Source organism: Epinephelus lanceolatus, chromosome 9, assembly GCF_041903045.1.
Source record: "Epinephelus lanceolatus isolate andai-2023 chromosome 9, ASM4190304v1, whole genome shotgun sequence".
NCBI lineage: Eukaryota > Metazoa > Chordata > Actinopteri > Perciformes > Serranidae > Epinephelus > Epinephelus lanceolatus.
The window spans coordinates 22,079,058-22,102,696 of record NC_135742.1 but is presented as its reverse complement, the minus strand read 5'-3'; the positions used below and the strand labels follow the sequence as shown (position 1 = coordinate 22,102,696).

Below are 23,639 nucleotides of genomic sequence, written 5' to 3'. Positions count from 1 at the left end.
ACTCAAAACTAAATGATACTATGACAAACCTACGACAAACTAGGACTTTGTTGACCTACAGAATGACCTTTTTATTAACAAACGTGCAACTTATGGCATAATTCAAATGGGAACAAAAAAATATTCGTCATTCACTGTTGACCACTGTACAGTATGTTTCTGAAATTAGGTCGATGGGGGCTACAGAAAAGGTGAGGAACTTCACCTTTCTATTACAACTGGGCTGCCAGGCATGATCCAATCCCACAGAGCCTATTTTATACACAAGCTGCGATGCTGAGGTTTCCCAACAGCAAAAAAATCTGACAACAGTTTCTACAATGATAAAATAGAAAAGACCTGTAGAGTTTAATTTTGAATGTAAAGGTGCAGCCATTGAAAAACCTTTGTTTTGACTTAATAATGGCATACATTAAGAGGCATTTACAGAATATATATGGAGCATTAAGAATAACAAGAGGAATATAGATTACAGAACCCTATGAGCAAAAGTATTTAGGTGTTATCAAACTTCATTAAGCTTATTCAAGTAAACTATTTAAAACAAAAATACCTTTTTACACTTAAGACTCACTGAAGATTCCTTAAGATGGTAAAGTACAGTCTTTTCATGTTTATTTCCTTATAAAAAAAACTGGAAACTTGACTTTGATTTGCAAATTCTTGTTCCTTTTATTTCACTAGACTTTAACAAGTAACTTTTCCTTTTGAGGAACACAAATTAAAGGAACAGTTAATCAATTCAGTTATTTCCAATGAGAGTTGATATTATCATCTCAATTTTCAAATAATTTCACATCCTAAATAGTGTTGATTATGTTAACTTATTTTTTATTTATATTATGATCATATTAAATCTGCGCCTGGCCATAATGTTTCAAAGTAACTATAAAAATACAGGAGTGCTTGTGACAAATTCATGGAAACACTTCGACACTCAGAGTGTCCACAGCAGTTAATGAATGCGGACACTCATTTATATCAAAGTGTCTTTTGTCTGCCTGTCTGTCTCCCTTTGGTCAGTGTCACAGGGGAAACATGGTACCAGATTTGTATCATGTCGTTTTATTTTCAAAGTTGCTGTAAGTTGTTGTGGGTTTTGTTGTCTGACACTGCTGCTTTGTTATGTCTGAAAGCTTCGTCTGCCTGTTTGTGTAAAAAGTCCCATTTTTGAACCAGTTCTGTTTACCTGGAGATGAAATGTTTTTTGATTTTTTTTTTTTTTATAAATTGGATTAACTTTTGTTGATTTCATTTGATTGAATTTTTATTTTATTCTTAACTGTTGAACAAATTTGTGAAAAATTTAAATGATCATAGACTTTATTGATGATAGAGAATAAAAATTGTTTTTATTATCACTATTGAGACATGGTTTCATTTGGGATATATTGACCACACCAGATGCCACTCCTGTCAGCTAAGAACAGGAAACTGAGGCTACAGTTCACACAGGCTCACCAAAACTGGACAATAGAAGGTTGGAAAAATGTTGCCTGGTCTGATGAGTCTCGTTTTCTGCTGCAACATTCAGATGGTAGGGTCAGAATTTGGTGTAAACAACATGAAAGCATGGATCCATCCTGCCTTGTATCAACGGTTCAGGCTGGTGGTGGTGGTGTAATGGTGTGGGGGATATTTTCTTGGCACACTTTGAGCCCCTTAGTACCAACTGAGCATGGTTTAAACACCACAGCCTACCTGAGTATTGTTGCTGACCGTGTCCATCCCTTTATGACCACAGTGTACCCATCTTCTGATGGCTACTTCCAGCAGGATAACGCACCATGTCACAAAGCTCAAATCATCTCAAACTGGTTTCTTGAACGTGACAATGAGTTCACTGTACTCCAATGGCCTCCACAGTCACCAGATCTCAATCCAATAGAGCACCTTTGGGATGTAGTGGAACGGGAGATTCACATCATGGATGTGCAGCCGACAAATCTGCAGCGACTGTGTGATGCTATCATGTCTATATGGACCAAAATCTGAGTTTCCAGCACCTTGTTGAATCTCTGCTACGAAGAATTAAGGAAGCTCTGAAGGCAAAAGGTGTCCAACCTGGTACTAACAAGGTGTACCTAATATTGTACAAAAGGAGCTGAAATTTAGTCAGCTGTACATGTATATTCATTTTTAATGATGTCACTCAGTTTACTAGATGTCTAAATAAAATCAGAGGACAACAAAGACGTGAAGCCTGATCATCATGTTTTAGTGTACTTTATGAACACACTTAAAATAAGTTAACTCATATACCTTATCTTTTTTATGTACCTCATACACGTCAAGGTTTTCACATTGAATTTTCTTAAAACGTAATTTTGAGTGAGTTAAACAGATTTTTATTGTCTTAAAAAAGCGTGAAATTCTGTTCCAGCAAGGAGTTAAACATCAAAATAAGTAAAGATGTTTTCTGATGTTCTTTATATGTGTGACAGTTGTTGGTACTGGTTTGAGGAAGCATTGCAGATGGTTCCCTGGCCTTGAAAGCATCTTTCCTACTGCTGTTAGTTAGTTATTCTGCACTTAAAACAATGTAAACCCTGTGAATGGTTCTTCTCTGCAGACTGTCCTGTCTAGGTTTCACAATGCAGATGCCACAGTATTCACATGAAACTGCCATATGAGGTAAAACAAGATGCTGTAGACTTTTCCGTCTCAAATGTTTTCATTCAGATAAGCACAGATAAATACATAGAAAGGTTTCCATATGATCAGATGATATGCACTCATTGTTGTTACAGCTCTTTTAAAGCCTTCACAAAACTGTTCAGAAGGCAGCTTAGAAAATTTTCCATTGGCCAGTTCTTCTTGCAAAAGCACCTCCACTTGTGTCTGACTCTCGTGCACGCGCACACAGACACACACACACACACACACACACACACAAACAAACAGACTGTCACAGATGCAGATGTGGATATTGTCAGTCATTTAGGTCCAGTTGTGAATTCTCTGGTCTGGTTTCATCTCATTCAAGAATTGGGTGTATCAAACACTCCTTTGCACAACTTTACAGTCAGGTGTATCACATACACACGTTGTTCAGACTTGGACTGGATCAGGGCCATTGCACACTTGTTCAGGTGAGGGTACAGTCTTCGCGGCTGATGGTCTTTTTGATTACGCTCTCATAATCAACCGGCGGTGCAGAGCAGCATCAGATAATCTTGACCACAGGAAAGTACTTGTGAGCTGAGAAGTCAAATTCTGGAAGCACCTGGGGATACAGAGAGGCATTTTACTTTAACAGAGTTTTCACAATATGGAACATTAACAACATTAAGATTAATCTATCACAATGCACAGTGATTAAACACAATTAGTACAAGAGGAATACTTCGCCCACAAAATGATCGTCCATCCACTTTCAACCACTTATCCAAAGCCGGGTCACGGGGGCAGCAGGCCCAACAAAGCAATCGAGCATTCCCTCTCCCTAGCAACGCTTTCCTGCTCCTCCTGAGGGACCCCAAGGTGTTCCCAGGCCAGATGAGACATGTAATCCCTCCAGCATGTTCTGGGTCTGCCCCGGGGCCTCCTACCAGTGGGACGTGCCCAGAACACCTAACGGGAGGTGCCTGATCAGATGCCTGAACCACCTCAACTGACCCCTTTAGACATGAAGGAGCAGCGGCTCTACTCTGAGCTCCCTCCGGATGCCCAAGCTCCTTACCCTATCTCTAAGGCTGAGCCCGGCCACCCCACAGAGGAAACTCATTTCGGCCACTTGTATCCACGACCTCATTCCTTCGGTCATTACCCGGAGCTCACAACTATAGGTGAGGGTTGGGACGTAGATGGACCATTTGTTTATTAACTACTCGCCCCATGTTGCATTAAAATTCATGAAGTTTTCTGTCATGCCTCTAAGGTGAAGGGAGAATCCAAAAACAGAAAATTCTTGATAAATTATTTGCATTTACAAACTCTCACACAACTCTTGCAGGATAATCAAAGTCTCATTTCTCCAGTCGTCTGCTCAGTGCTTCACAAACACGGGCAATTTGCTAAAACCTCACTATTTAAAACACTTCTGCATAAACAGTCTCACACAAGGATGACGTAGCGCGCCTGGGCATGCGTTTGACCTCTGCTCAGTGGAATGCACGAACAGGGTTAAATGCATGCTCTCGCCCAGACACGCTACGTGCATGCCTAAGTGTTTTCAAAAGTAAGGCTGTAGCGAAAATACACGCGTTTGTAAAGTACCAAGGATACGACTGGATAAATGAGACTTGGATTATACTGTATGAGTTGTGTGAATTTGTAAACTGATGTTTTAATATAGTTTTGCTGCTGCATCAAGAATTTTCCCTGTTTTTGGATTCCTCGTTCACCTTTGAGGCATGCAATAAAAGGTTTTCTTCATGATGCGAGTAACTGATATACAAATGATCCTTTTTGTGGTTGAAGTATTCCCTTAACTGCAACCGGTAAAGCAAATGATAACTCAGGATATGTGTATGTTGTGTTACCTTGGTCTCCTTCTTGTGCCCTCCAGCCAGGAGCTTCATAACTACAATGTTGGGCTTGGCCACCTTCAGTATACGGTTCACCTGTTATCAATCATTAACTGGTTATTGACAACATTTAAAAAAGGTGAAACTTTGATTACAAACAAACCATTTAACATTAGTTTAGAGCAATACAGCAGAAAATATCATGATGCCATAAAACTGAGGCTGCTATGCTTCTGAATGATGTTTCAGTGCTATCATCCTAACTACCAGAAAGAGGCTCAGGTCAAGATGAGAAACCCTTTCAGGAATAAACTTTGATAACTGAATTTGTGCTCAAGAATCTTAGGACTCGTAGCTCCTTAGCAAAACGAAATCAAACAACCTAAAACACAAAATAGGTTTCCTTTAACAGCAGGCAGTTATTTTACAATAGTTAAATTTTCTGACCTCAGGGTCGGGGCTGGGCACATTTTCTAGGATGAGCTTGGCCTGCTGGAAGTGTTTGCTGGCGGCCATGTAGAGGTCAGCGGAGCCTGGCGGAGGATTGTACTTCTTGAGATCTGACATCTCCTGGAGAGGGCAAAGAGGGCAAATTCAGAGAGGGCAGGAAGATTGGAGTGCATGTCGGACAAAAGGTTAAAAAGGAAACCATTCAAAGTGGAAAGGTAGTGGGAATATGATCAGGGACGGGGATTAAAAGAAGAGTGAAGGAGAAAAGTCAAGAAAATGGGTTCAAAGGTCAGGGAACAGAGAGTTTGGAGGGCCTGCTCCACATCAACAGTACCTTGAACTGGATGTAGTGCACTGGTGGGGGCGTGACCACACTGTTGAAGGGGGCAAAGCGATGCTCGTAGCGAACCTGCTCGCTGTCCAACTCAAACTGAGGCTTACGCACCTTCCCATCCATATCCAAAGCTACCATAGTCTGAAGAGAGACGCAGAGCATGAATACTACTGCAGTGACTGTGTCACCTGGGAGAGAGGAGGGGTCAAAAGTGCATCTGTACTGATGTCCTACCTTGTACATGCCGGCACACATGTTCTGGTACGCTTGGCTCATGGTGATCTCTTTGCTCAGAGGGCGAACTGCAGAGGAAACCCAAACATTACATCATTACGAGGACAAGCACAGACAGAAAAATCACAAGAGTATGGTGCGGTCACACTGTGAGAATCCACCTCAGCCACAGAGGCTACAACAGAGCGTACCTTTTTTCTTCTTCTTGGTCTTTTTGCTGCTGCGTCCTTTCACCTGCTCCTCCATAATCCGCTCCTCTGCCATCTGAGAGGAGTCGGCTCTGCTCAGAGTGGACATCAGCCACGCGTAAAGAAACTCTGACAGATACCTATAGTCAAAAACAAACACATAGTCATTCAGAGATGATTAAAAGTGCACCTGCGCATACTGTGGAGAGATTTAGGATACATCCACACGTTTTCATTTCAAAATAACGTTTTAAAATGGGGTCTGAATATGCCGGAGTAGTGTGGCCACGTTTGTACATGTAGCAATAGTGTGTAACGTGTATTAAAACAAAAATGTGTAAGTGTGGAAGTAGCCTTGGAGCCAGCAACAGCTACAGCAACACACAAACAAACTTGTGCACTCTCACCAGTAGATGTAGTAGTACTCATGCATGCTGTACAGCTCCAGTTCAAAGCCGCTCAGCAGGTACTGGATCATAATCCTCAGGTTATGGTAGAGGATCCAGGTCCCGAGACAGGCTAGATGCTGTCGCTGAGGCTCAAGTTTCATCAGCAAGCTATGCAGAGCTGCATCCACCTTCTCAGCCTGCAGAGCACAAAAGATGAATTTAGCAGTTGGTTTATAATTTATAAAATCGCATCTGCTCCCAGAGTAGGTGAGGTATCTCTTGTGTGTCGCGAAATATGAAAACAATAGTGTTCTGTTTAAATATTGTGAAAAAGAAAATACGACTGGGCAAACAGCTTTAACCCTTCACCTCATCCTGCAGTGTGGCAAACTCTTCAAGAATGTGACCCAGCTTGTCTCTCTGTCGAGCTCGGTTGTGTCCATGGATCTGGATCAGACTGCAGAACGGCTGCAGGGAGAAAAGAAAAGACACACAAACACACACAAATAAACATACAGCTTAAACACTTGACCCATTCATGTCAAAGGGCTGATGATAGATTTGCCCTTATGTTCAGTGTTTGACCCAACCTCTAAACATAGCAAAAAATTCCTATAACTCATGACATTAACATTTCCTGTGTCATATTTACGTCCCACTTGATCCCACGGGTCTCATCAAACTCAAACATCTGTCCTCCTAAACTATGCAGAAGTGAAAGCAGCCCATAAAGTTTGCCAAACGACTGAATGCACCAGGCCATAACTTTGAACAGTAAAGGTAACATACCCTGGAGCAGTGTGTAACAAAGGAGTCAATGTAGTCCTTGGCTTGGTGGTTGTTGAACAGACAGCACCTGGAGACAGACAGATGCGCGCGCGCACGCACACACACACACACACACACACACACACACAGAATCACAAAACAAGCTTGCGGCAGCTCATCAGAAGGTTTCAAATCAACCCTATATATAACACAATAACATTAAATGACTGACATGTTAAGGGTTTAATCATTAAACCATCAACAGACTTACTTGTAGGAGAGGACAGGTGGGCTGACAAAGTATCTCAGAGCATCTTTAATCATGTCCTGCATCAAGTGGGTCCCAAACACTTTTTTGTTATCTATCAGGAACGTTGTCTAGATTCAGGAAAAACATTACATTTAGCTCTCATACACAGGGTTTTAAACTGACATATTTTTAATTATGAGATAATATGAAATGATCTATAGGTTTTATACATTGTCATGTGTATACAAACTACAATAACACAGATTTTAAGAATCCCTTTGCAGGCATCAGACACTTCAGAGTCAAAATGACATTATTCACTCACCTGGAGTAGAGATCTGGAGAGCACACACGGAGACTGTTCACTGAACTCACAGAAGAAGTCCTGAAAAATGTGGGGATAACCACTTAAAAAAAAACTCTGATAGAGATTCACTTCGAACTGAACAATCCAACAAAAGCAGAAAATGGCAAATCAGGTTCTGAATGTAAACTAAGAGCTGTATATGTGTGTACCAGTATGCCGTGCAGGTTGGTGGTGTTGATCACGTCACAGACAGTCTTGATGCGCTCTATAAGTTTGCTGAAGTAGGCCACCATGTCCTCCCTCTTAATGATCTTGGCGTAGCGAGGAAAGGTAGGTGGCAGCAGTCTCTGGTTTACCAAGGGCTCAAAGCCCATCATGATGGGGTGGTCTGAAAAATACACAACAAAAAAAAAAAAACCACAACATTTAAAGAGTACACTCAGCAGAATTTTCCTAAAAACGACATATAGACTCATTCAAAAGTAATCCCTCTCAGACAACACTTCGGACCCACTAGAAGTGTGTGGCACCGTATTTATCTGCAGAGACCTAGCCCTCGGCCTGTATTTTCTTATTTTGCTGTTTTTTGGGAAATGTCTGGGCGCAGAGCTCACACCCAATAACAGCAGACAGGTAAGGTTGCAACTTTCGACAAAGGAAGCAATCAAGTAGTAACACACGTCCAAGAGGAAATCAAGGACATGGTGCAGAAAAAATGCAAATTAGGGAGGCGAACACCAAGCGGACAGAGCTTGTTCAAAAGCAAGAGTGCCTATTTTCTGTTGGACAGGTAGGTGCTGGTGATTTGCTTGGTAGAAGGTTTAAAAGACTTTCTTCAGCTCTGTGTGGAAAGTTAAGGCAGCAGAGTTACATTCAGTGCATTGTCACTGTCTCTGTTGCCATGACGACTACTTAACTGGATGGCTGGGGAGCAAGAATGCATGTAATGTATGCACAGTGTCATGTATGTGTGACACTTTCTTCAGTTGAGTTGCCCTGGATACCTTCCAAACTGAACCTAAGCATGTGTGGGGTGTGTGTGTGTGTTTGTGTGTGTGTGTTTGTTTGTGTGTGTGTGGGGGGGGGTCCTTTAGAGCTGTGGGTTTGTAAACTCATGCCAAGCGAAACTATGGGTTCAACACTATAACTGAAAGGTGTGTGTGTGTGTGTTACCTCCTTTAGTGGTGTCATTCTGTGACTGGATGCCGTGCTGAATACTGGAATGAATGGCTGATAAGAGGTCAGCTGCCTGAGCCACGAGCTTCTGGGCCTCACCCACTGAGCTGGTCTGATAAAAATACAACCATAAACAAAAACACACACCCACATACACACATACAAAACCAAAGAGGTAAATGACCAATTTAATATATAAGCATCCATAAGTGCACTTTAATACAATCCTCTTCACTGCTCAGTAATAAGTAGGAGAACATGATTAAATCGATGTGGTAGTTAAAAACTCATTCATTGTCTGATCGTGTGTGTTTGTGTGTGTTTTACCTCTTTCTTGGTAAAGGTGATCAGTGCGGTCAGTAGGAGGCGTGTGAACTTGATTCTGTTGAAAAGTGCCAAAAACTGCTGATGCTGTAAAAATAAAGCATGAGAACATTAAACAGGCTCACGTGTACATCCCAAACTATTAATACACATATCTCCTAATTTGTCTTTGAAGCTTTACAAGGCACAAGAAATCACAAAGGCTGACTCTTTGTTTTGTTTTGTTTTGACCACCCCAGACCAAGGCCATGTTTGGGTCTTATTTCTTCCTCCTTCATTATTATTATTATTACAGTAATCAAACAGCTGGAAATTCCAGAGCAGAGTCTCCAAAGGTCATACGAGTCCCACAGGCTGACAAAGAGCAGATGGGAAATAAATTGTAACAGGCCAAGGTTGAGAAGGAGCATCTGAGGTTTAGTTTTTGGCTGAGATGTTGGGGTACTAGGCTTAATCAATGAAGAACAGTGAGGCAATTTGGTTGTCTACTTGTAGTCATATGTATTTTATGTCAAAACTGCAACCACATCGGCCAGAAACACCTCGTGTGCAGCTACAGGTTTGGTAAATGCTATTCCAAAAACATGGCTTTAGCAAAAAGAAAAACTCCACAGACCCAACTCACCTCCCGCTCAACCTCTGGGTCACGTTGCTCACCCTGTCGACTGCGTGTGCTCTGAGGCAATTGGAGAAAAAACATAATATAACCGATATAATATTTAGCATTGACATCAGCAGTATTTCATTGTAATGGCAAACGCTGTGGCTTAAACTAGCCGAGAACAAATACCTTGACTTTCCTCTGTAACTCGTCCTCCACATCTTTCAGCATACCTAAAACAAAGGACAGAAAGATTACCTTGGCTTTGTTTTCTCTGAACCAACAGTATGCATTATTCTGTGATGGCCTCAGCATATGTGAAGCAGTGGACTTAAACTATCACTATGCAGTCCTCGTACCTGTCACCCGCAGGTCTGTGACATTGTTGGCCATCTTGAAGCCATAGGTCATTGCCTGGAAATCCTCCTACAGGAAACATTCACATATAAATACGACACAGAGTTATAAAAAAGCCAACTGCAATTTTAACTTTTTAAAATACATTTCTACATAAATCCCAGCAGAGGAAGCAGAAACAACAAGGATAAAAACATCCCCTAACCCCCAGGGAGTGTAAAAGCCTGAGCAGTGGCTCAAATATTGCGACACACACACAAACACACACTGACAGCCTGCGGGACATTGTTTACCTCCTCAAACACAGCAGCTTTGTTGACTTTCTCCCGGGCAATGTCACACACCTTCAGGATGCCCAGGGCGAAGGCTTTGAGGGCTGGCTCCTCAATCAGGTCGGGATTGTGGACGTACAGACAGGTGAATACAGTCTGCGCTAGAGAATGACCCTCCAGCCACGTGATCTAGGAGAACATAAACATGAGCACTGGGTTTAATGCATGTCAAAACATCTTTGTGACTTTATAATTCTTTTTTTCATAGTTTGTCAGTTCAGACAAAAAGAAAATAGTTTGGTATACACCACAAATTGGTTTGTCATTTATCATTTATATTGTCATTCTTGTCTTTTCTTTTAAAGTGACAAGTTAAGTCAGTCAAGTCAATTCTATTTATAGCCCATATCATAAATCAGAAATTAGCCTTAAGGGGCTTTACCATATGTACAGCATATGATACCCTATGTCCTTTCAACCCTCTCTGGGTCAGCATCTTAAATTCCCTGTGACATTCCATGATATAAATCAAAATCCCTGATGTTTTCAGTCCATGCTTCATCTCTCAAAACCCAACTTTCGAGAAAATCTTTGACTGGTGGGAATGACTAGACCAGTGACCTTGGATCTGTACCCACTCTTTCTTCTTTTCCCTGTGGGTGGAAGCTAAAATGCAAAACCTCTGGAGTCATATTACACACAGAAGCACAGCATTATGTATGAGAAACTGACACTCACCAAACAGCAAAAACATGTGTCTATGATTCCGATGAGTTCAGGGAGACTGAGGTCCTTCACCTTAATGGCACCTTCCTAAAATGAACACAAAGGTAGGTACTGTTATATTAAATACTAGTTGAACTAGACGATGCAATCAGAGTTGTAAATTTAAATTAAGAAAATCAGGTAGTTCACTCTTTTCATTGTAAGGCAGTGAGAGGTCAGCAGCACTGTACCTTGATAGCTTGTTCAAAGTTGAGCACTTTCCTGTTGACCTGGTTTCCAATCATTCCTGCATCCATCTTAGGATCCATCATCTCTATGGCTGACATGGCCTCAAACAGGCCAAACCTACCACCATAGCAAAATGTTTAGTGTCTCTTTTGTAGGTGTGTTTACAAAGGTTTAAAAAACTCTACTGATCCAATAACTCATGCAGATAGATTCAAATATGTTCATGACAAAAATAATGACAAGAATTCCCTGATTCATTGTAATTACTCAGTCTTGTCAATGCTATAGCGTCTCCTAAACAGTGTTTAGACGTAGTGACATATAAACTCTTGGCTGAAATCTGCTCAATTTTGTGGGAGGGTTGAAACAGAACAGAAAAGATTGTACAATATCTACATTGTCCACCTGGGTGGAATTTGTCTTTGGCTCTCCAACCACAAGAGACAACAATATAAGACAATGTTTGTGTTTATTTTGTTTAATGTAAGAGAACTGATTCTTCTACATTCGAGTACGCACAAAGCATTTTGTCCTACTCACAGTTTGTCATGAAGCAACTCTCCGAGGTTCAACTCTGCATAAATAAATGATGAGGACAAGGGAAGAGAAAAGGAGAAACACGTCAGTACCTGTCATAACTGCACGCACATGACCCTCAAACACAATCACTGGCAGAGCCTGTACCTTTGCATGCGCCCTTGAATTCATGTGTGATATCAACCCAGTTGGCATTGTTCTTCATCTTTTCTGGGATGCCCAGCCCCCAGCCAGCATCATCATCCTCAACTGCTGACTTCATCACCATGGTGACTACTACAGAGAAACACAAAGACAAGTAAGGAAATGACATTCTTAACAAGGGTAAAATGTCAAAATAATTTGCATCTGACTGCAACAGTAATTTAGGGTCATTCACTGTTCCCCTCTCTTGTCAGACGTTTGGCTTTACAGTAGCTAGAACAGTAGGTGTATAAGGCCCAAAAACTTTAATGATAGCTCTGATGTGGGTGTGACAGTAAACCACGTCAATGTGTCAGCATGAACAATAACTCAAGAGCAGGCACACCTAAATAAAATGCACCCCTACAAGTCAAACTGTCCACAGTAAGAAAAACCTGCATTATATGAAGAGCCTCTGGACTCGAAGCACTGTAAGTATTCAGCAGCCGGCTGTCTTTACATATTTATTAACTGTGAACTAAGGTACATATTTACATTTACACAATCATTTACTACATTCATCCATCTTCTCCACTGTACAATCCAAAGTTTAGTTGGCAAATACTCCGCCCCCTGTTCAGGTTTAGGCTATATCTCTGTATGTACACTGAGCAGGTGTGGGTGTTGTAATAATTCAATGTGGTACAGTGTGACAACATTTTCAAAGCTTCTTAATATATTACCCTTTCTTCATGGCACCTACACACCATTCAGCAACATTACATATTACATAATTTATTAAAATCAAACTTAAATGGTTGTTTGTGTCACAAAGGTTGCTGTATGTTCTACAAAGCCTTTACACATTCATGTTTATGTGTGACCTCTACTCCTGGAAAGCTGGAAAGGAAGTATACTATGCTGTCAGGGCAAAAGTGGAGGATTAACATCATGCTCTGTGAACTGAATTGAGAAGCTTAAATAAAGCCTAAAAAGGTGTAAACGGCACACATGAGTGCACCGGAAAGTCTCAGCCTTTCAAACCAAGAATATATCAGTGTTATAACAGCTAAGAGCAAGTTAAACCACCTCCCCATTCCTATATGACTGATTTACAGCAACTGGACCCAGTGATATTTGTGAGACATATGAACATACTGACATAGATTTTACCTCATTACATACAGGTGAAATAATTACAGGTCAAAGAAGATATTGATGCATTTTTACTTCAGCCTGACATTTGGAGAAATCTCATTGAGAGAAACTGGATAACTTGGGTAGCTATATGCCAAACACATACACACAAGGGAACAGTATGTCATGTTATTTGGCTATTTTAGCACTATGATCAATACCAGTGTCAACCTTAATTTGTACGTAACAATTTACAGAGTAACACCAAGTGTGTGACTCACTACAAGATTCCCTTTAAAAATCGTTGAATTGTGAGAGTTGTTGAGTGGTTATGTTTAGCTTTAGAGGCTGGGTCACGGTATTGACGGGTCACAGAATCCAGTATAACAACAGAAACGACGTACATTACAAAAACACCAAGCATAGGATGCCGTTCAGGTTACTCCTGCAAGGTATTAAAAGACGTGAGATGCATAGGACATGTTAGCTAGCTATCATCAACGTCAAAGTAGCCTGTAAAACCGTGTGCTAACAAGCTAATGTTGCCCACTGTGGGCGTTTCTTGTGAACAATATCGTCAGTTTAACACATTATACAGTTTAATCATATATACAAAACAAGAATGCTGTTATTAGAAAGCCATACTGTCGTTGTAAATTAGCACGTACCTTAGTATATTGTATCAACCATGTAGCTAATAGAGATCTCCTCAACGGTTGTAAAGACCGGCGCAAAAATTCAACGTCATAGGACCACTGTCAACACGGGAAATGTAGTCTTTATATGTCAGGATGGAGAAGCGTAAATGTGTAGATAAAACTGTATTCATGTTATATTTTAGGGAAGGCTGTGGTGTATTTTGCTCATTCGAGAGCTTTCTATCCTTGTATGGCAGCGCCTAAAGCCAAGATGCTCTGCTCTGCTCTGCTGTCTCCACTGAGCAGAGAAACGAACTCTCGCGTTACTTAGCGATAGCCCCGTGACAGTTTGGGCTGGTCTCATCACAACATCATCAGGGCGTTTTGGGCAACGCTCAGACACACAACGGTACCCCTTATCTTAGATTTGATCCACCCTGAATGGGACAGCAGTTCCTTTCCATACAGGTTTGTAAAGTCCTATTTCTTGTTAGCAACACGAAGGTTTATTGCTTTAGCTGCTACGCCTGTTAGCGCTTTATTGTTAGCATATTTCTCCGTTAGCTAGCCTGCTGGCGCAGACAGGCGGCCGTTAATGAGTGACTAGTCCAGCAGGTGCAGCGGGGGGCAACAGTCTCAGCTAGGTTTATCCCACTTAGCATCTTGTAAAACAGCATTGCTTAGCTGTTTACCATACTAACAATAGCCTAATGACAGTGACTTGCCCAAATGTCCCTGCCGGCTGCTGTTATGACGGTGGCTTTTCGCGTTTTCTAAATGGTTGTGGAAGGAAGCAGCCCTGTGGGGTTATTGTGGCCAGGCCACCATCTGTCCTGTGTAAGCTGGCCTCCGCAACATGTCAGTTTACAATTGCTGTGTAAAATGCTTCAGATAGATTATCCCAAACACAGGGCTTTTATGGTCTGATGTAGCTGCTCATATGCTCACAAGGCGCGACCTGGCATGCTCATCTCGTTGTACCTGTGTAGTAAGACAGGTTGGTGGGCTTTGCAGTCTCACTCTGCAAGCTTTGGCAAAGCCTGATGAGGAGTTAGCCAGCTTTGTGAAAAGCTTATTTTTAATTGTAAAATACTACTAACATCTTATTGTTTATGTGTTGCTATTAATTTATTCTTTTGTCTTTGTTTTATGGGTTAAAAATGTAATATGTCATTGTTATTTTAAGCATGTTAAATCCCTTATTAAACCATCTGACACTATGATGACTGATAGCCTTAGATTTACAACTGCATCGTTTATGACTCATCCTATCTCGCCTCCTGAATGCTTCTGTATTCACTGTCTGACCTAATCTAATCCAGGGCTCTTGGGAGACCTGTGAAAATGCAATTCACTCAACTGAAGTGTAGTCACTTGCTCGACTTTTCTGCTGAATGATGCCATTTTTTTGTCTGTTTTGAAACACAGTTTGTTGTTTGGTGTAATGCAGCTGAACTGAGTATGCTTCGGTCAAACCTGGTCTTCAGATTACCTTGTCTACAGTTCTTTTGTCTCCAGACATTTGAGATCTGCAGCATGAAGTGCAGCCCCTTTTGTTTTTTGTACCATCAGTCAGAAGGTTCTGGTGTAGTCAATATGAGCCATCTGTCTGCAGCTGTACGTGTCCCAGCACATCCTGGACAGGTCACTAGTTTGTTCATTCACAGCTATGAGCAATTTAGGTTGATCGTCATCTGGTTTTGGCACAGCTGCAGGGCTGACTACAGTGTGAGATAACAACAGAGGAAATTCAGTGGGATTTCTTTTGCCACACAAGGCAAAGTTTTCATGTTAATTTCTAAAATTGTTCAGTGTGTTTATACATCCTTTTTTGTCAGTAATGTCTTTATTTTTCTTTCTCTTGCAGACGACATGAAATGCTGAAGTGGTAAAAATGAACAAACCCAAAATGGCCACAGAGAAAGGGTGAGTTGCTTTGATATTTTAGTGTTTATACACAAACGCACACGTGGGCTGTGATTTGTAGTATGCTTGTGTTTCTGTGTTGTGTGAAAGCTGGTCTGTCACAACCATCTGTTCACATACTGGACTCTTTCTCACCGAGCGCTTACCTTTTCCCTCGCTGGTGTGATCACACTCTTGCACTATTCTACCTTATAAATGTATGTGTACCAGTGTTTTTCCCTGCTTCTTGTCGCACTGTCTGTGTTTGTTTGTGCAACACAGCAGATAATCAGTTGATCCTTCTTGAGCCGTCCATATGTATTTGTCATGATGACTAAAAGCTGCAACGCTCGTCATTAATGCAGCAGAAACGACCTTGGAATAAACCTTTCAGTCTGTTTGTCCTGATCAGGGTTGAACATTTATAATCTGTTCATTTTCTTGTTAATCTGTGTTCATTTATGTGACTTAGGCAGCGTGTTTATTTAGGCTTTACTTCTCCTGCAGTATGTTTCCCTTTTTTCCAGACTTGCATCACTTTTTTCATAATTTTTTCCAGTTTTCTTTTTCTCTCTGCAGCGTGCGCACAAACACACATACACACACACACACACACACACACAGTCTCTCTGTCTTTATAAGGACATATGAGAAACTCAGCTCCACTGGGCACTATCACAGAGTTTTGATTCTGTCTCCCATGTTTGCTGTTGCTGTACCAACAACTGACCTCTGACCTTGTTTCCAGCTGAGCGCCACTGAGCTAAGATTATAAAAAGGGGGATGGGTCACTATCCCAGAAATAGTGAAGCCCTAAGAGACCATCTCAACACTCAGCTTTATCAAAATGAATGAAACAGAGATCTAAAAGTCGGTATTTAAACACAGCCTGCCAATTTGTCATTTTTCTAGCATTGCACTATGTTACAGAAAGGCTATTTTTGTTGCTGAGACATATTTGACTCACTTTGGGCATATAAGGGCATATGTGCATGTGAAGGGCTGCTTTATGTTTGCTCTCCAGTGTCACCCAGTGCTGCATAAACTGACAGTGAGCCATCACTGTAATCCTTATAATCTGAGACATGGATCAGGAAATCATGACAGATTTTCCTTTTAACACAGACTCATGTATTAAAGCTGTAACTCACTGGTTTTATATATCTATATTTATCCTTTCTCGAAATACTTACACAGGAATTAATTTGTGATTGAAGTTTTTCCGTTACATATATTCTTTAGGGGTGTAAATCACAAGTTTATATTGATTCTATGGACAACGATACAATATTTGCATTTGTCATAAAGTCTGCGACAGTACAAGTCCGTTGAATTCAGGCGCCTGTGATTGATATGAGGCATAATCAGTAAATATCCTCATCGTCTTATTCTTGGCTGCTTGCTGTTGCCTTCGTGGCGCTAGGCTGCTAGCACTGTTTAAATGTTGAGAAGGAGTTGTGCTTGTACACAAATGGTGACACACACATGTGCCATTGGAATTTCAAAATAAAGGCATATCTTAAAGATGGCAATATGTATCAATGTTTTCACTTTGCATCAATATTATTGAATCATTGATCATTGAACTGATATATCGATCAAGATCAATGTGTTGTTACACTCCCAATATTCCTTCCTAAAAGTGAAAATGTGTGTGTGTGCGTGTGTTTCCAGCGTTCCCAGTAACTCCAGGGTACTGATGCTCCTGGGCCAACTGGAGAGGATGAACAGAGAGGCCATGGTGAAAGATGTGGAGATGGCAAGACAGGTCACCGCAAAGATATTTCATCTCATACAGACACAGGGTGAGAGAGCACACACACACACACACACACACACACACAAAATAAAGTGCAATGGGCTCAAACTGAAACTACAGAAAAGATAAATCCAACGTTTATGTGTTTCTATAGAGATGTGAATTGTGTATGGTGGTGTCATATCCAAGTGTGATAACTGACCAGTGCTGCCACCTCTTGGTACTTTCTTGGTACTTGCCGCTGTAATGACGAACAGTATCAGCCCTAAATTTCACCGTTGACAGAATATCATACCTTCATTATAATATGCTGATACAAAAAATGTTTATTTTAACGGTAATTGTCAAAACAATAAGTTCAAGCATAAGGAAACGAAAAGGAGTAACAACCACCACCACCACACACACACACACACACACACACACACAACTGTCCACAAGTAAATATGCTGTAACCCACACCATATTCCCCTTCATGGTGACTGGTCAGAGCAATGATGGTTTCAAGTTGATATTGGCTAACCTACCTGGCATAAAGCACAGACACTGATAGGCACAGTCTGCATGTTGATTTAAAATAGCACTCCACTGGTTTTCACAACTATACTTTTGGACTCATAATAGACACTTTTAAAAAATATCAAAATTCAGCAGAACCTGAGATGATATTTCTGTTACACACATTTTTCTCCCTCATCAAAACTTGGTACCTCCATTACCTGCAATGAGACTTAACCGACGGCAGTTTGATCAGAGATTTGGGTGTGTTATCTCCTCAGTACTATGTTCCCCTTTATAGAGACAGTTCACCCAAAATCAAAAATACATATTTTACCTCTTACATGCAGTGGTATTTATCAGTCTAGAGTGTTTTGGTGTGACTTGCAGAGCGTTGGAGGTATCAGCCGGAGAGATGTCTGCCCTCTCTCGAATATACTAAGTAGATGGCACTCAGCTTCGGGTGCTCAAAGTACTGATGAAATACATTTGAAAAACTCAACAGCAATGTCTCTTTCCAGAAATCATGACCCGGTTACTCAAGATAATCCGCAGACCTTGTTGTGAGCAGTTTCATGTAGGAACTATTTTCTTTCTACCGAACTACACCTGCCAACTGTATAACCAAGGCAGGAGTGCATCCACTGAGCTACCTAACGTTACAGCTCAGCCAAGGAGGACCCCATTAATGTTTACACTGTGCGCTATCACCAGTATGAGCCTATCGTCCATGAGTAGATGCACTCTTCCTTCTGCCTGGTGATACAATTGCCGGATGTGGTGCAGTAGAGAGAAAATAGTTCCTACATAAAACTGCTCACAGCAAGGTCTGTGGATTACCTTGAGTAACTGGGTCATGATTTCTGGAAAGAGACATTGCTGTTCAGGTGGAGCTCTGTTCACACAGCAGTTGTTGTGTAAACAGAGCTGGGTTAGTTTACCGGTAGTCAAAGTGTGGATGGATTGATACAGTGTCTCCGGATCTGGTTCTCTGATTACTCTTTTGAAAGGAGAGCAGAGGAGAAGACCTGACAGTGAAAGAAGGAGGCATTGTGCTGCATCGCTTTGTAGAACAGACTGAAACATGAGTGCGTCTCTGTTAGCAGGGTGCCTCTCTGCCATCCTGAAGAGCTGGGATGAATAGAAATCCCTGATGCAAGCATCTTTGCTCCAGTGCTTTAACAATTTGTTGATTAATGTATTATGTCACACTGATGGAAAATTACAACAGTTCTGTTACTTGTTAATGTCAAGCGAATTGCCAAACACTCTCTGTTGCAGCTTCTCAAATGTGAGGATTTGCTGCCTTTGTCTGTTTTACATTTCAGAAATGACTGTCTTTACGTATTGGTTTTACAAAACAAGCAATTTTAACACATAATAGACTAAACAATTAATCAGTTAAAGGTACAGTACAGGCCAAAAGTTTGGACACACCTTCTCATTCAATGCGTTTTCTTTATTTTCATGACTATTTACATTGTAGATTCTCACTGAAGGCATCAAAACTATGAATGAACACATGTGGAGTTATGTACTTAACAAAAGAAAGTGAAATAACTGAAAACATGTTTTATATTCTAGTTTCTTCAAAATAGCCACCCTTTGCTCTGATTACTGCTTTGCACACTCTTGGCATTGTCTCGATGAGCTTCAAGAGGTAGTCACCTGAAATGGTTTCCACTTCACAGGTGTGCCTTATCAGGGTTAATTAGTGGAATTTCTTGCTTTATCAATGGGGTTGGGACCATCAGTTGTGTTGTGCAGAAGTCAGGTTAATACACAGCCGACAGCCCTATTGGACAACTGTTAAAATTCATATTATGGCAAGAACCAATCAGCTAACTAAAGAAAAACGAGTGGCCATCATTACTTTAAGAAATGAAGGCCAGTCAGTCCGGAAAATTGCAAAAACTTTAAATGTGTCCCCAAGTGGAGTCGCAAAAACCATCAAGCGCTACAACGAAACTGACACACATGAGGACCGACCCAGGAAAGGAAGACCAAGAGTCACCTCTGCTTCTGAGGATAAGTTCATCCGAGTCACCAGCCTCAGAAATCGCAAGTTAACAGCAGCTCAGATCAGAGACCAGATGAATGCCACACAGAGTTCTAGCAGCAGACCCATCTCTAGAACAGCTGTTAAGAGGAGACTGCGCGAATCAGGCCTTCATGGTCAAATAGCTGCTAGGAAACCACTGCTAAGGAGAGGCAACAAGCAGAAGAGATTTGTTTGGGCCAAGAAACACAAGGAATGGACATTAGACCAGTAGAAATCTGTGCTTTGGTCTGAAGAGTCCAAATTTGAGATCTTTGGTTCCAACCGCCGTGTCTTTGTGAGACGCAGAAAAGGTGAACGGATGGATTCCACATGCCTGGTTCCCACTGTGAAGCATGGAGGAGGAGGTGTGATGGTGTGGGGGTGTTTTGCTGGTGACACTGTTGGGGATTTATTCAAAATTGAAGGCACACTGAACCAGCATGGCTACCACAGCATCCTGCAGCGACATGCCATCCCATCCGGTTTGCGTTTAGTTGGACGATCATTTATTTTTCAACAGGACAATGACCCCAAACACACCTCCAGGCTGTGCAAAGGCTATTTGACCAAGAAGGAGAGTGATGGAGTGCTGCGGCAGATGACCTGGCCTCCACAGTCACCGGACCTGAACCCAATCGAGATGGTTTGGGGTGAGCTGGACCGCAGAGTGAAGGCAAAGGGGCCAACAAGTGCTAAACACCTCTGGGAACTCCTTCAAGACTGTTGAAAAACCATTTCAGGTGACTACCTCTTGAAGCTCATCGAGAGAATGCCAAGAGTGTGCAAAGCAGTAATCAGAGCAAAGGGTGGCTATTTTGAAGAAACTAGAATATAAAACATGTTTTCAGTTATTTCACCTTTTTTGTTAAGTACATAACTCCACGTGTTCATTCATAGTTTTGATGCCTTCAGTGAGAATCTACAATGTAAATAGTCATGAAAATAAAGAAAACGCATTGAATGAGAAGGTGTGTCCAGACTTTTGGCCTGTACTGTACATCGTTCAAGATTCAGTGGGATATTTTGGCAGAAATGGAAAATCATATAATAAGTATGTTTTCTTTAGTTTATAAACACCTGAAAATAAGATGTGTTGTTTTTTGTTACTTTAGAATGAGCTGTTTATATCAACATAGGGAACGGGTCCTCATCCATGGATTCCGCCATGTTGCACTGCCATGATTCTGCAGTAGCAGAACGGACAAACCAAACACTGGCTCTGTCATTTTCACGTTTCCAACATAGTTCATAGCCCATCCACGACCAGCTGAAACTGATTTGTAACTTGAAACTGCTTTAGTTAGTGTTGTTACCAGTTTAAATACCTGGTGCATTTGTTTAGGAGAGGAAGAGACCTGTGTGGATGATTAGGCTCCCGCTGAAAGTCTCTTGAACATCTGGTTTTTCAGTTATCAGAGAAAAATGGTGAGCACTCATTAGCAGGTGCGGGGCTAGTGGCCCTTCTGCGATGATCCGAGCAGCATTGGAGAAACACAGATTTGTAATGTGGGCGGCACCATGGTGAAGTGGTTAGCACTGTCGCCTCACAGCAAGACGGTTCCTGGTTTGAACCCCAGGGTGGGGGAGCCCTTCCTAGTGTCAGTGTGGGTTTTCTCCGGGTACTCCAGCTTCCTCCCACAGTCCAAAGACATGCAGGTTAATTGGTGATTCTAAATTGTCCGTAGGTGTGAATGTGAGTGTGAATGATTGTCTGTCTGATGGTATGGCGACCTGTCCAGGATGTACCCCACCTCTCACCCAGTGTCAGCTGGGATAGGCTCCAGCCCCCCGCCACCACTTACAAGAAGTGGTTATGAAAAATGAATGAATCAATGAAATGAGATGTGTAACGTGAAACTGTGTCAGTGTTTTTACTGGTTTTAATCACCTGGGGTCTCATTTCTAAACATTGTGAACGCACAAAATGGGGCCTGAAGGAGACGTTCGCCTCTTACCACGCAAAAGTTGTGATCTATAAAAACAGACTTGGTGAGAGAAACTTTGACACATACTGACGAACATTGTAGACACAGGAAATTGATGATGCAGATGGTGAGATGAGAGCCTGACTGTAGAAATTGTTGAATATTTTTTGGCTCATGCCATTTTTGGCTTTTTTCTGTAGGTACATTTTTAGTATGCATCCTAAGCATAATTTTATAAATGAGATCCCTGGTCCATTTGTTTTGGAGAGAAAGAGATCTCTGCAAGTAATTCAGCTCCTGGTGAAAACCAGTGATCACTGAATGAGTCATAACCAGGAGTCATGCTTTGACATGGGAGAAGTTTTCCTCCCCATTAGATGCCACAAAATCCTACACACTGCTCTTAGTATTGAAAGAAATGAAATAATCAGATATCAACAGATAAATCAGCAATGAAATTAGGTGATACTTGCAGCCATTGCTTAAAACACTGAATAAGAAACGTTAACCACAATACTGGAGATGTGTCTGTTTCCCCATGTGTGTACTAACCTACAAACTCCATTTTTTCGTCGGTGGCTCTTACATTACCTTTGCCCTGGAGCTAGGTTTTCATTTAGTGGCTTTTTCATTGTGGATTTTTTAAATGAGGGCAACTTGTGATCACTCGGGTCAAGCCTTAATGGAGCCTTTATGCGAAGGTGAAGAATCCTGCTGAATCATCACCTCATATTTTGAGCCTGTTGACATACTTTGAACCCGCTCTGAACTTCTTCCCTCGCGCTTTTCTTAAATTTCATCTGTCCTCTTCCCTTAATTCCCTACTTCCTCCCACTCCCCACTTCAGAGTAAACTTGTGGTTAATCCGCCATGACGGATGCGCACAGTGGAGAGGCTTCTGTCTGTGACCCTGTCAATCAGTATATATCAGCTGTTCCTCTCTCATCTGCTACTTGGCTGTCTGTCACACCCTGACTGCAGCCTCAACCTGAAATGTGTATGAGCATGACGTCTGTTAGGGGGATGGAGGGGGTCCATGACCTGTTTGCAGTAACTATACACCCCGAGACAGACTTTGCTGTACTCTTGTCTCATGTTCAGAATTTTAGGAGCTTAGGAGACAGTAAAGAGATACCAAGAGAAAGAGCAGGGATTATAGGGAGGAATGAGAGCCAGGAGTTGTCAGTGAGTTGTAAACTCATGCATGTGATGAAAAGATGCATTAAAAAAAACTCTGCCAGGTGGTTCAGTTTAGTGGAGAATGAATTCAGCTTTAGAGACAACAGTTGTCTCTTTACTTTCTCATTTGCTGTCAGAAACTGTTTATTTAAGCGTAAAGCAGCTGTCCCTATAGTGCTGACAGGGGAGGTCAGAGAAAGAGGAGAGGACGCATGAGGAGAGGTATCCTATACAGCTGTCAGTTTTCTAGGACTAGTTGGTGGTTTAGTTTCTAGTAGCGTGCAAGGGGAGGTGCTGAGCGCAAGATTCATCATGACCTGCCCCTAAGCTCAGTGTGTTGGTTCACAGCTGGAGGACTGGCCAGCTAAGCAGTCTACCTCTCGCCTCAGAGGGATAGAGATCTACCAGTGTAACATTCAGAGAGCCTTCATGCTTCATATGGACCATCAAGCTCCGAGGCATTTGATTCACAGCAGACCTGCACTGTAAACATCCAGGACTCAAGAGGCCGCCAACCTGGGATTTTGGAAACATATTTTCTCCCACAGCTTCGGTGAACTTTGAGAGTGTTATGAAATGGAGTACCGCTACACAAGGAGATACTATCAATCTTTGGTCGCCCTGGAGCCACCATATAGGGTGCAGTATGATGAAAATGCTTCAGGTATTTTGACTCTGGCTCTTAAAAATCCTCCGAGGCATAGATTTTCACAGCTGCATTATCTATGATGGCACTCGTGTTACAGATATATTTTAAATATTCCACTTTGCTCAGGCCAACAGGTTAGAACAACCAGTATGACTTCTGCAATCTTCACAGTTCA

General features: G+C 41.6%; 2 protein-coding genes across 7 annotated transcripts in view; one reads left to right on the top strand and one right to left on the bottom strand.

Moving 5' to 3' along the window:
* Window positions 1-2,655: 2,655 nt before the first annotated feature.
* naa35 (N-alpha-acetyltransferase 35, NatC auxiliary subunit) lies at window positions 2,656-13,671 on the bottom strand. Of its 2 annotated transcripts, XM_033620584.2 has the most exons (23): window positions 13,539-13,671; window positions 11,758-11,886; window positions 11,614-11,647; window positions 11,076-11,190; window positions 10,858-10,932; window positions 10,141-10,308; window positions 9,850-9,916; window positions 9,680-9,723; window positions 9,515-9,565; window positions 8,893-8,976; window positions 8,563-8,677; window positions 7,599-7,777; window positions 7,408-7,467; window positions 7,104-7,210; window positions 6,854-6,920; window positions 6,434-6,532; window positions 6,083-6,261; window positions 5,679-5,815; window positions 5,488-5,555; window positions 5,254-5,394; window positions 4,917-5,039; window positions 4,485-4,565; window positions 2,656-3,226 (listed from the first exon to the last, which is right to left on the bottom strand). In XM_033620584.2, exons 2-23 carry the CDS (start codon window positions 11,876-11,878, stop codon window positions 3,167-3,169), a joined length of 2,175 nt encoding a protein of 724 aa, XP_033476475.1. In that variant the 5' UTR covers window positions 11,879-11,886; window positions 13,539-13,671; the 3' UTR covers window positions 2,656-3,166. The 2 variants fall into 2 exon arrangements, 1 of the variants encoding a protein (XP_033476475.1); XR_013492027.1 differs by lacking the exons at window positions 2,656-3,226; window positions 4,485-4,565 and having other exon boundaries at window positions 5,488-5,557; window positions 5,680-5,815.
* A 180-nt stretch (window positions 13,672-13,851) lies between these two features.
* The window catches only part of agtpbp1 (ATP/GTP binding carboxypeptidase 1), a 35,366-nt gene continuing 25,578 nt past the window's right edge, over window positions 13,852-23,639 (top strand). For 4 of the 5 annotated variants that reach the window (XM_078170683.1, XM_033620582.2, XM_033620581.2 and 1 more), the window contains exons 1-3: window positions 13,852-13,976; window positions 15,376-15,434; window positions 17,088-17,218. In XM_078170683.1, the coding sequence (XP_078026809.1) occupies window positions 15,403-15,434; window positions 17,088-17,218 (163 nt within the window). In that variant the 5' untranslated portion in view covers window positions 13,852-13,976; window positions 15,376-15,402. Of the gene's footprint in view, window positions 13,977-15,375; window positions 15,435-17,087; window positions 17,219-23,252; window positions 23,480-23,639 lie in introns of those variants that run through there. The other variant, XM_033620583.2, reaches the window with a different exon arrangement.